The sequence below is a fragment of the Pseudoliparis swirei genome, chromosome 18 (assembly GCF_029220125.1).
Source record: "Pseudoliparis swirei isolate HS2019 ecotype Mariana Trench chromosome 18, NWPU_hadal_v1, whole genome shotgun sequence".
Lineage (NCBI taxonomy): Eukaryota > Metazoa > Chordata > Actinopteri > Perciformes > Liparidae > Pseudoliparis > Pseudoliparis swirei.
This window is the reverse complement of record NC_079405.1, coordinates 8,149,439-8,161,902: the sequence shown is the minus strand read 5'-3', so window position 1 is coordinate 8,161,902 and position 12,464 is coordinate 8,149,439. Positions and strand designations below refer to the sequence as shown.

The 12,464-nt window shown below is 41.7% G+C and overlaps 1 protein-coding gene across 4 annotated transcripts in view; it reads left to right on the top strand.

The window, feature by feature from the left end:
* asic1b (acid-sensing (proton-gated) ion channel 1b) overlaps positions 1-12,464 on the top strand; it is a 170,807-nt gene that overhangs the window by 137,621 nt on the left and 20,722 nt on the right. For 2 of the 4 annotated variants that reach the window (XM_056438615.1, XM_056438617.1), the window contains one exon: positions 8,122-8,272. In XM_056438615.1, coding sequence (XP_056294590.1) covers positions 8,122-8,272 — 151 coding nt within the window. Of the gene's footprint in view, positions 1-530; positions 1,134-8,121; positions 8,273-12,464 lie in introns of those variants that run through there. The other 2 variants (XM_056438616.1, XM_056438618.1) reach the window with 2 other exon arrangements.

The following is a 12,464-nucleotide window of genomic DNA, read 5'->3' as shown; positions in this document are numbered from 1 at the left end:
AGATGGGGAAAGTGAGCATCAAGATTTGGGAAGCAGAAGACATGTCATGTGTATACTTTCAATATGACTGTGTGATTTGGACCAAATAATCCATGCCCTCTGGAGCATTTCTTTCTCTCTCCAGGGACTAACTGTTTGCAATGTTGATGAAATAATCTGTGTGACTCCTGTTGCTGCACAGTCGGGCACTAAATAATTCTGGAGAACTCAGGAAGCGTTGTGCGACTAACAAAATACCCCCCCCCCCCCCCCCCCCCCCCCCCCAGTCACCACAAGCTGCTCTCCTCAGAGAGGGAGCGAGCTCAGCTCTCTCTCTCTCTCTCTCTCTCTCCCTCTCTCTCTCTCTCTCTCTCTCTCCCTCTCTCTCTCTCTCTCTCTCTCCCTCTCCCCCTCTCCAAAGTATCTGAGAAACAGCAGCCATCTGCGAGCGCAGAGGCGAGTGAGGGCTCATTCGCAGTGACCACGGCGCGGCGGCACCGGTGTAGAGAGAGCGCGCGCGCGCGCACGAACTCCCCCTTTTTACTCCAAAAATGTGCCAGTGCGACTCAACGGGATCGAAACCGAGACCGGGCTCCCTCGCCGAAGCCGGCAAGCTGTTCTTGAAACACACCACCCTGCACGGCCTGAGGCACATCTTCCTCAGCGGCTCCTACCCCCGGAGGGTCGCGTGGCTGCTGGCTTTCGTGGCGGCGTTGGCTCTCCTCTTCACCTGGTCCTCCAACAGAGTGCGGTACCTGCTCTCCGCGCCCGTGTACAGCAAGGCGCACATGGTGTACGCCAAGCGCCTCGTTTTCCCCGCCGTCACCATCTGCAACCAGAACCTGCTGCTGCCGCGGCGCATGAAGAAGACGGACATCTTCAGCGCCGGGAGGTGGCTGGGGCTCTTCGGGAGGAACTGGCAGGTCTCCCCCGCTGCGAGAGAGGCGCTCACGTCTCTGGGGGACGGCGGAGGGGGCGAGCCGCCCTGGTCCCCGCTGTCTCGGATTCTGGACTTCAACCACTTTCTTCCTCCCCCCGCGGAGTCCCAGCCGTCCATGAGGCAGCTGCTGGACCGGCTGGGACACCAGCTGGAGGAGATGCTGCTGTACTGCCGGTACCAGGGAGAGCTCTGCGGGCCGCGTAATTTCAGCACCGTGAGTGTGTCACCAAAGTTCAATTCTTTGTTTCAACCCCCTCCTCCCAACAGGTTGATGCAGCTGTTGAAGGTGGATGCAGGTGTTTAGGGAGTCAGGATGGTGAACCGGTCGTAAGAGCTCGTCTCCGTATAGCTTGAAGTGATTCATTTTCTTTGGACACATGCAGTCAGCAGGCTGTACCCAATGCGCATTCCTCTGCAACGTTCCTTGGGAGTGAGAAGCAGCTCACTCCAAAGAGGCTTCTTTTGAAATGCAATGATCCTGCGTTGTGGTCTATATCGATGTACTTTACATAATTGGATTAAAGCTCAAAGCTTAAAGCTCCTGTCGTATGAAATTGACTGAATTGACAAGACTGGAAGTCTTGATGTGACATTTGCTTTAAAAAAAAGATTATTGGATGCTGTATTTTCAGATTTTCAAAATGCAGCAGTTCTTTTGTTCTTCACTCTCTCTCTCTCTCTCTCTCTCTCTCTCAATTTATTCCCACTCTCTTTTTGTTTCACTCGGAAAGTTCTGACTCAGAACACTATACAGAAGTGGAATCATTTCACTGGAGATGATTGCAGTCTTCTGCCGTCTCCATTCGTGTGGTCCAAACGGGTCCCTCTCTTCTCGTCCATCACCGCTGGATCAATGTGATTACAAGCCGATGCTCACGAGAGACCAATTTGCCCCTAATGAAGACTTTTGATACATTTAGCGAGGCTTTACAACAACAGTTAACGCCGGCCTCATTGGTAAAATGCAGTCACATTGATTGTACTCCATCACCGTGTGTGAATCCCCCCCCCGCTCCCCACTCCCCTTCTCTCTCTCTCTCCCACCTCATTACCCAAATTTGTTTTCAGTAGACTCTCTTCCGGTGTTTGAAACGGTTTGATGTTGGGTAATCCGTTGCCGTTTGCAGCGGGGTTATTTGATGTGGTGAGGGAAATGTATAATTCGCCTGTTACTGTTGCAGCCCCTCAGTCTCTGTGTCAAACCACATCCCCAAAACAATGCATCAAAAAAAGAAGCTTTTTTTCTTTTCCCTCCACAAATTTACATGTAACCCGTCTTGAACCTCAAAGCAACTTATCAGAGTCGAACACATGTCTTCCTCCCAACACCTTGAGGAATGCTTCGTGTTGTGCAGAGTATTTTTAAGGGTGAACAAGCAACAAGCAACAAGCAACCTATTTCTGAGATGAACATAATGCTGAGGTTTGACTTTTGGGGGTGTGTGCTTGTGCATCGGCAATCAATGATGCTTGGCTTTGAGGCGGGCAACAGGAGCTGTCGCCACATCACACAGAAGTGAGGTGTGAAGGACAAAGACGAGCCCACCTGCATACAATAGCTCTCCGAATGTATTGACTTTTTGTGCTGGACCCACCCCATGTTGCCAAGTTGCTCTAAAACCTCTATGCATGTGGTCCACTGGCCTTGTCGATGCATCCCTCGCTGCTCCATCCTTCTGTATCTGGGTTTTAACATCACACACATGCTTATTTACCACCACGCAGGCCTCGCCTCACTCGCGGGTCTCAGACACTGATTTCGATTGCAAAATCCATCCTAGAACACACGGTCAGCCCCCCCCGTGCACCTTATTGATTGACGGCTTTCCCACTTAAACCCTAAAAGGAAGTCCAACTGAAGCTGTATTAAATCCGTCTGGACAATCAGTGTATAGTTGGTGCTTTTCTTTGTGTTGATTTGTGGATGAAATGTTCAGAGAGAACTCCACCAAGGCACTAAAAAGCTCCAGCTTCTGGCAAAAGTAGCATTTTTGCTCTTCACCTGATTAAAAATAAGTGACCAGACATTAAGACTATTAGCTATAGTTCATGTTTACAGAATAGCTATAATGATGTGTCATCATCATAAAGTTTCCTCCGTCTTAAACAGTCATATTGAACTTCACGTATTGGTTTTATTCCTCCAGACTTGTGGATCTACGATGTTGCTTAAACCTGCATTAGTTGATGTTTTGGCGACTCGGTTTGCAGCACTATACAAGTTATAAACGCAACATATACATATTGCTTATTTACACATCCTGCAGACACAGAACAACATCTACTTTGACTATGTCACTATAGTTACTAACTTACTTCGTGTATCATAACTCCATAAAGCAGTGTGACCATACACATCTTATTTAACAGGTGTCACACCTGTTCTCTGCACAGGCATTTTTTTTAGAAAGTGAAGTACAACAACAGGTGCACAGAAAAAAACTATTTTTCAACTATTCATTTAAAAGTCCATTTCGTAGCTCTTCTGGGGCTTTTGTGAGGATCACGCAGTCCTCAAAAGCCAATTAAGTTTGTTCAGTCGCCATTAAACTTCCCATAATTAATGGTTTTATCCCTGTTGCCGTAAAAAAGTTCAATTTCAAACTCTACCTCCACGATCTGCAGGAAAGCTCCACAAGAACTCGATTAAATTAAGGTGAGATTATTATTGAGGGATATTTTAGAAGTTCAAATCTGTGGCATGTTGTTATTGTTTGCATTGGATTGTATTTCAGTGTAAGATGTGAACGTTCCCTCCACATGCCGATGAAGTACAATGACAGAAAGTGGACACACCAGAACAGTAAACTGCCCCAATTCATTATCAAGTCATTAATTGCTGTGTTTTCTGTTGTAAATGTATTATACACGATATAACATATATTCAGCATCACTAAGTCTTATTTTTAGCTGAGTTGATTCAGTGCCAAGTGCGACCCGGACCATCTTTCTTTTTTGTTTTTGTAGCTGCCACAACACGTCGAGCTCGGCGCGGATTTTTTTTTTTTATCAATAAATCGGAGGTAAAGTGGTTCCCTGGCCACTTTAGGGAACAGCTTGGGCATCCTTGTCATATCGTCATGTGAAGGATTGCCGAGGGCCATCTCAACAGTCTGGACTTGTGTGTCTGAATTATTTATTGAAGAGAGACACAGTGACATTTCTACACCCTGCGAGAACAAGAGAGGGTGATGTCTCTCTCCGAGGGGTCGGTTTAAATATTTAATTCCGGCCTTTACAAGTTCAGAAGACACGGTGGTTCTCGCTTTAAATGCAACGTAGAGACAGGGCTCACTGTGGATACAAATTGCTGAGGCATCACATACATTGGCTCACCCCGAATGCTCAATATATTTGAGCAATAAGGTAAAGCTAACAAGTGTTTACCATCGCTGAGCACAGCCATTCAATACTGCTCCGATGGAGCCACTTCATTTTTTGAGTTTTTAATTTGCGTTTTTCAAAAGGTTGACTCATTTGTTTTTTTATGACCGGAAGAGCTCCTGCTGAATTGTGAAATCGTATTTGTGGAAATATTGTGAAGACATAAAGAAGCTCAGCGAGTGTGAGCACGAGCCTCCGAGCTGCACAACACAACGAAGATCCAGAGTCCCCAAGGTCACAAGCGGCTCCCACCCATCGCTGCTGCTCTTCACAGCCGGCGCAATCTCCCGGTTGCCACAGCAACTCTGACGACGGGCCTTCCGTATAGTCTCTTACCGCCTTATCAACACAAACACAGAGAGCAAAGGCTGGATGCACACATGCACGCGAGATACTGTACACACACTCATCCCCGTGTGTGTGTGTGCTTTGATCATTCACACTCTTGCACACGTATACCATCACTGTTCTTTTGATGCATATCTGCCAAATGCTTTTCGGTTTTCAGAGCGAGAGGCGTATCCTCTGTCATTGAACATTCAGACTTGTCTCCTGAACAATCGGTCATTGTTATCTGTAAACAGTTGAAAACCAAGGGAAGAAATTGGCTCGAGAGTTGGTTGGTTTGTAGTTGTGTTTTTTTTTAGTAAAGTTGGCGGTTGCAGGATCTGTGCTCATCAAAGTCTGGGAGACTTTTTCGTCTGCACGGTTTTGCCCAGCCTCAATATCGGATCTTTTTGTGCAAGTGGTGCTTTGATATCATAAGATTCCCCTGGTTTTTATTCCAAAAAAGTAAAGACAAACAGTTATCTAATTATTTTGAGAGTCGAGGTGGATTTCAGGGACATTTTATTGAGGGATCGGAAGAAAAAAAAAGACTTTATCGAAAAGTGCTGCTTACTTTATGAGGTGCTTAGTGTGTAAGATGACGGACAAAACGTTAGCAAGTATTCAACTCACAAAAACATTTACCACTAAAATAGTTTTCTTACCATCATATAAAAATTTCTAAATCATTTTAAGACACATTTCATTACAAATGAAACGGCAAAAGATGACTTGCTGGTTCATGATCATAACATCATCAAAGAGATCCCTTTTCATAATGCTGAATGCAATAATGTTCATCATATTCTTTGTTAAAAAATCGACCGACATATGAAGTCACGGAAGTCTGGGAGACTTTTTCGTCTGCACGGTTTTGCCAAGCCTCAATAACGGATCTTTTTGTGCAAGTGGTGCATTGATATCATAAGATTCCCCTGGTTTTTATTCCAGAAGCTAAAGACAAACAGTTATCCAATTATTTTGAGAGGCAATATGGTTTTTAGGGGCATTTTATTGATGTCCTGCTGGAGTCACTGCCCACAGGTGGCTGTTGCAGACGTGGATTCAGACTCAGGTTTGTCACTTTCTCAATTGAAAGGTCACATCCTATATTGAGACCAAATATCAGAAGGCTTTTTGTTACATTTCACCACTTTGTTCCTTAAAAGCTCCCATATACGCGCACCCTGGGAGGCAATCCATTGTGATTTCCGCTCCATTCTTCACACACTTGACTGAACAGAATTTTCAAAACACAAACTTTTCCTTTGTGAGACTTTAGTGCCGTTTGTTCCTGCTCCATGAATCTGGTGTTTGTGACATTTGAATAATGTGTCATGCGGTGCTAATGTGTGACTCATATTTGCCACTTTATGTGTTTTTCCAAGGTCATCCCTAATAACAAAAAAATTAATAATCTAAAAGTAAAAATGCACTTTGCTCAAGTTATCTGTCTTGTGATGAAGTTATTTGTATCTCTATCTCACAATGATGCCAAAGCTCTATTGCATCTGTTGTATTGTATCTCTAGTGGACAAAGAGCGGAGGACAAAAAGGAGGATTATTTCAGTTCTTATACTTTTCTGTTCCCATTGTCATGTCTTCTCTCCGAGCCCCTCCTCCACTCCCTTTTACCATTTACTCATATGAATGTCGAAATGTTGAAGGTTAATGATAAGTTAATTGTGAGCGAGGACGCTCCGATGCACGGCTCACAATCATGTGGCTCGACAACAAAGTAGAGGAACGTTTTTTATTTTGGATCCGGGCCATGGCTTTCCATTTCCTAATGTATATGATTCGATTACACATCCATTAGATCGCTGGCAATCATGTCTTGGCCAATAGATCAGTTTTATTTTTCTGCTGCGCGCTCCAGTATTACTGGTCGCTGTATTCCTGAGCCACCACTAATGAGACCGAAAACACTCCGGCCATGTCATCCGAAGGCAGGTGTAGTTCAGGTTTGATGAGGCCGCTCCGTGGTCATTGCTCTCTAAGTTGCATCTGCAGATTTGTGTTATCCTGTGGAGATAAAGGTGTCAGCGGAGCATGTTTCGCTCGCTTGATCTGGTCTTCTTTTTACCTTCGCATTGAAAATGCGGAAGGTTATGTTTTGATCGCTGTGTATTTATTTATTTATTTATTTATTTGTATGCGTGTTATTCGCATAACAAAAAAAGTGTTAAACCGAATCGCATGAAATTTGGTGGGATGATTGGTTATTATCCGGGGACCATTTGATTAGATTTTGGGATTGATCGGGTCAAAGGTCAAGGTCATGAAAAGGTCAACATATTCTTGAATCGCATGAAATTTGGTGGGATGATTGGTTATTATCCGGGAACCATTTGATTAGATCAATCGGGTCAAAGGTCAAGGTCATGGATAGGTCAACATAATTTTTTTACCATGGCACGGTCAATTTCTATCCAATTGGCATGCAACTAATGCCAAAATGTTCATAATTCAATGCCCAATCTTGTGATATGCGAAGGTATGCGCTCTACCGAGTGCCCGTTCTAGTTTCAAGATGCTTTGAATGAGGTTGGGAGAGAAAAAGAGTAGACTGTGTAATTATCTGTTTAGAGGTGAAACAATTAGTCGACTTTAGGCAGAAAAGCCCAAGATTTACAGGTTCTATATCTTCTTGAAAGTGACTATTTTATGATTTTGTTAGTTTTCTATGATAAGTAACAGAATATGTGGGGATTTGTATCTGTTAGATGTACAAAACAAGATATTCATAAACATCCATTTGTTTTTAAAATAAGTGCCAGATTGAATAATGTAAATAACATGCTATTTAACTTTGTTTAATAATCAATTGATCTGCAAATTTCACAAAGCAGTAATCAAATTAAACATTTTAACATCACAGTGCCCAAGAGTCCAAAGCCCCAAAATAATCATTTTACTATCATATATGACAAAGAAATGTAGAAAATATTACCATTGTAAAATGTTCTTTGCTGTGTATTTTTCTATCAACTGACTAATTGATGAATTGACAAATTGCTTCATAATAATCATCGCTACTTCCTTAAAAAAACAGAAATCGCTACCTTCTCCTTCATGTAAACAGTCTGTAGCTTCAATCTCTCTTGGCAATACTTACTCTGATGCCAGAAATCATTGTTGTTGTTGTTGTTGTGTGAGGATATTCCACTCTGAAATAAAAGCCATGTCACGTTCTCTCCAGCACATCCTGTGTCGTGCAGCACCGAGAGGGGTGAAGGCTTAGTTTGTCAACAGCGTCTCAACACCGAGACCTCTGAGGTCTGCGACTGCCTGCATTATGAGAACCGGTAACTGTCACGGTGCTTCTCAGCTGCTTCTGAAACAATCCCCGGCTCTGCACGACCTTTATCTTTTGACGGGCTTAACGCTCACAGCTGCAAGCTGAGATTTTCACTTCACTGTCAGAACTGCGGTGCAGCCTTAATGCTGCCTTTCTCCCACTAAAACCACTGTCTTTCTGTGTATTTCAGATATTCACGCGCTATGGGAAGTGCTACACCTTTAATTCAGGCCAAGATGGACGACCCCTTATGGTGACGATGAAGGGTGGGATGGGCAACGGCCTCGAACTGATGTTGGATATCCAGCAGGATGAGTACTTGCCTGTATGGGGAGAGACTGGTAAGCTTACCGTGAGGATTTATCACATGAAACATCCCAAAGACCTCATATAAAACCCTTGCCCTTAATATAAATATATATTTATGTACAGTATTTTGTCTTTTGTCTGGGTTCTAAACATATACTTCTATATACGCATCTTAACTAAGTGTTTTCTGTATATTATACCATTGGAATTATTCAAATAGCCCTTGTGGTTGAGGAGATAATCTGGATTTAATATGGGTATGCAAACCATCGCAATTTTTGAGAAAACATGGATGGGGGTTAAAAGGTAAAGTGAGGACTCTGAATTTAAAAGAGATTGATTTCTTTTCTTTTTTTTACCAATTAAACACCAAAGTAACCGGTCGGTGTTGGTGCTCTATGAACTCTCAGGGGGAAAAACAGATCTCAGGGATTTCGTTTAATTCCCGAGGCCTGACTAGGATGTTGTATTGCACTATTGATTTAACTGTGAAACCCGAAATCCATTTAGTGTAGTGAACAAAAAGGCTAAAGATAAATTGTAATAGTAGAAAAATGTATGATAAGCACCTAAATATGAAATATTCTCTTCAATGTTCTCCACACTTTCATTAGTTATGACTGATGATCCTGAAATTCACACAGTCTGAATATTTTAAATGTACCGTGTCCACAGGATGTCTTCGACTAATCTTGTCTAAAGACAGATGGATATTGATCAGGAAAATGTTATGTCATTGTAGTATAATTGTATCACTTGTCAGCTCGGCTTCAAACCCACATGAATCAACAAAGAGGAGAACCATTTGCCAGATATGAAATCAATAGAGGCCACAGGCGCTTCCATTCAGAGTCGACCCCTCTAACACACAGTTGAGTCTCCTCTGCAGGACACCATGCAACTTTGATTTTGCGGCTGTGTGTTTGTATCCATAGTTCATATTCTCACAGGCAATGAATGAAAAGAGACGGCTCATTATGGTCACAGAAACACACTGCACATGATCATCATAAAACATGGAGCAGAAAGCTGTGCATCTAATATGTGAACATGAAGCTGCATCTACAGCCTAAAAGATTCATATTGAATGCTCTTTATGTAAGGTTATTTCATGATTAAAGTGTTCTAAGGATGCAGTGACTGCAAATGCACACACGTTTACTTTTCTCCATTGTCATTATTCAATGTATTTTATATTATTTCCTGATTGTTTATGTTGTTGTCATATTTTTGCTTGCGGGTTTTGGCGTTATGCCAAAAATGATGCAGATTGGCCATAGATTAGTCTTATTATAACAGTATTTAGTACCTGTCAGGTAATTAGGGCCTCTTTTCTCAAAGCATGCCATTTCTGAACGCGTGCGTACGAGCCGTCCGTATTTATCCAATAAGTATCCGCACAACCTCACACAATGAACAATGATGAATCTAACCTATTCAACCACAGCCTCATTTCTGCCGAGGCTCATTTACATACAGAAACACCTCCAGAATGCTAAATATGGTCAACACGTCCCCCTGAAAGTCGTTATAGAGTTTCTTTAATTCAGAGTTACTGTGGACTAAAGGAACAAACAAGAAAGTGCTGCCACTGCAGAGGATTTTTGATAAATGAATACATCTGCATTGTTGAGACAGATGATTGATTACTTTCAGACATTGGATATACAATAACGCTCCGATCGATACATAAATAAAAAAACTACTCTTAATTTGCTTCAGTTTCAGCATATCAGACACTATACACTATGTTTTTGGAAAAACAATGGATGGATGGGACGGAGGCTCAATGATATATTAAATGATGAGGACATTTACAGACTGTGTTGAAAGCAGCACAAGCAAACATAAACTCAGTATGTGGTCCGTGACTGTGAAGACCTCTCTTTTGACAGCTTTTTGTAGCCCATTACCCCGCTATGTAGTGCCCACCTGTGGGGTTGCCACAATGAAAAAGACAGCATGCTGATACTCACAATGGTTTATAATGACAGGAGGAGGCTGCTGCCTCAGAGGTAACTTCAGTGTTTTCAGCCTGGATCCTATTATCCAATGTTTTCGGTCGAAATAACCATTTTTGAAATTCATTAAGTGTTGAGTGAGAGTGCTCTAATTGGCAGTGGCAATTGTGCGGCGTCAATATAACGTTGCATTCACTAAAAGTTTTTTTGTGTGTGTGTGTCACTGACAGGCTCATATTTATATTCTAAGTGTGTACAACAATATGAAAGTTACCCTACGGAGAACTAGAATGTATTTATCTTCCACTGGATCCATTGTGTTTTGTTACTTGTTCTGAAGTCTGAATATCAGGCGGCAACAGGTCCGAGCTCTATATCCGTATAGTCTGGATCAAATATACAGGCGGCCACCAAATTCAAAGACCTCATTCACATGAGTCAAATCATTTAAACAATCAGCCATGACATTGAGACGACTTCTCCCAGAGACTGTTTCCAAAATGTTTTCAGACACGTAATATAAGATAAAATAAGATAAGATAATCCTTTATTAGTCACACAGTGGGGACATTTCAGGATCACAGCAGCGGGTGCACATTAGAGCATTAATAAAAAATAAAACACAAAACACAATAACAATACTAAATACTAAATACTAAAACTAAAATACTACATATGCAGAGGAAACAAAATATATACACATGGCAGTGACCAAAGTGAATTTCCAGCAGGTTAAATGTCAAGGAGAGTGTATATAATAATATATATAATATATAATGTAAATAATATACCTGTATTTATACTCATTGTTTATAACAATCAGGGTGGAGAAAGCCTGTCAGTGGCAAAAATCATACATTTTTACTGGATGCAAATTAGCGTCGCCAAATTGCCCAAATATGGTCACATTACAGTCCTGCAGCTCTCTCACTCAATACTGGACTCACTTCAGACACTGTTGTTCCTATTAGTCAGTTTGACACAAATACTGCAAAGCTTTAAAGCTCCAAGAAGCTGCAGCGCAAGCCAAATGTCATATGAAATATTGTATAGATATATGTATAGGCTATCCAATTCTGTAAATTGCATTCTTTCAGCCCTTCCCCATTGTTAAGATATTCCATCTCCAATGTCAGGTACCAAGATGCTGATTAAACAGCAGGATTTGGGCTATTACAATCGTCCTCACTAAAATGTGCAGTCTGACTATGATAATGTCTAGCGCCTCTTAAATCACACCTTTGTACATTTATGATGACGCCCTTTTCTACACTAAATTGACTAAGTTAAAGATTCATTTCAAAAAGGGGAATATTATTATTCCTTTCACATTTTCTTTAGATATCACTAAATATTGTTAATGTGGGTTCCCTTGGCCATGGTAATTGTACTGATATCTTATACTGTGACATTCCTCAGCAATGTGAAAATCATAGATCAGAGGGAAGAATACTTTTATTTGTTCAACATAAAGATGCAAATTCTACCCGCTCTCTTGGCACATAATAATGTTTGTTAATGCCCCATGAGTTGTGTTCTTTATAAAGTAAAATTATTATAATTAATAGATCCTTTGCATCTCCTATAAGCTTCCACAGTTAAGTGATGCAGGCCAAGAGAAACCAGTGGGAAAAATCGCCATTAAAAGTCATAATTTCACTCTTAACAGAAGTGGTTAATATGCTTTATAAATAAGAATACAAATATTGTTGAAGTCTATAATATATCAACTATTTACATGTTTGTGTGTCTTTAATTTGCGTGTTTTCCTGGTCCTGGTCATGTTTTATGTTATAACGCACATTAAATAGCAGAGGAAGACAAATTAATACCCTTAGACCCTGAGACCCTGAGACCCTGAGACTCTGAGACCCTGAGAATCTGAGACCCTGAGACCCTTAGACTCTGAGACCCTGAGACCCTGAGACCCTGAGACCCTTAGACCCTGAGACCCTTAGACCCGGAGACCCTGTCCTGATGAAATAGTTCCAAGACCTCAGCGTGATGATCAAAAAGAGACAGTAGGCAGGTGTGATGATGTAGTTTGATACAAATGTGATTCCCTGCAGTCTTTTCATGACACACTTGGGATTTTCTTGTAAAAAAACCTTAGCAACGCTATGTCTCCTAGTTACACTTACCTTCTTTATTTTTTCAGACTTCATGTGTAATTGTTGCACAACAAAGCACAGGCAATGAAATAACTTTGCGGCAGCGTGACATGCTCGCTCGGCGTCAACTTTGATTTCCATTCTGTTCCAAG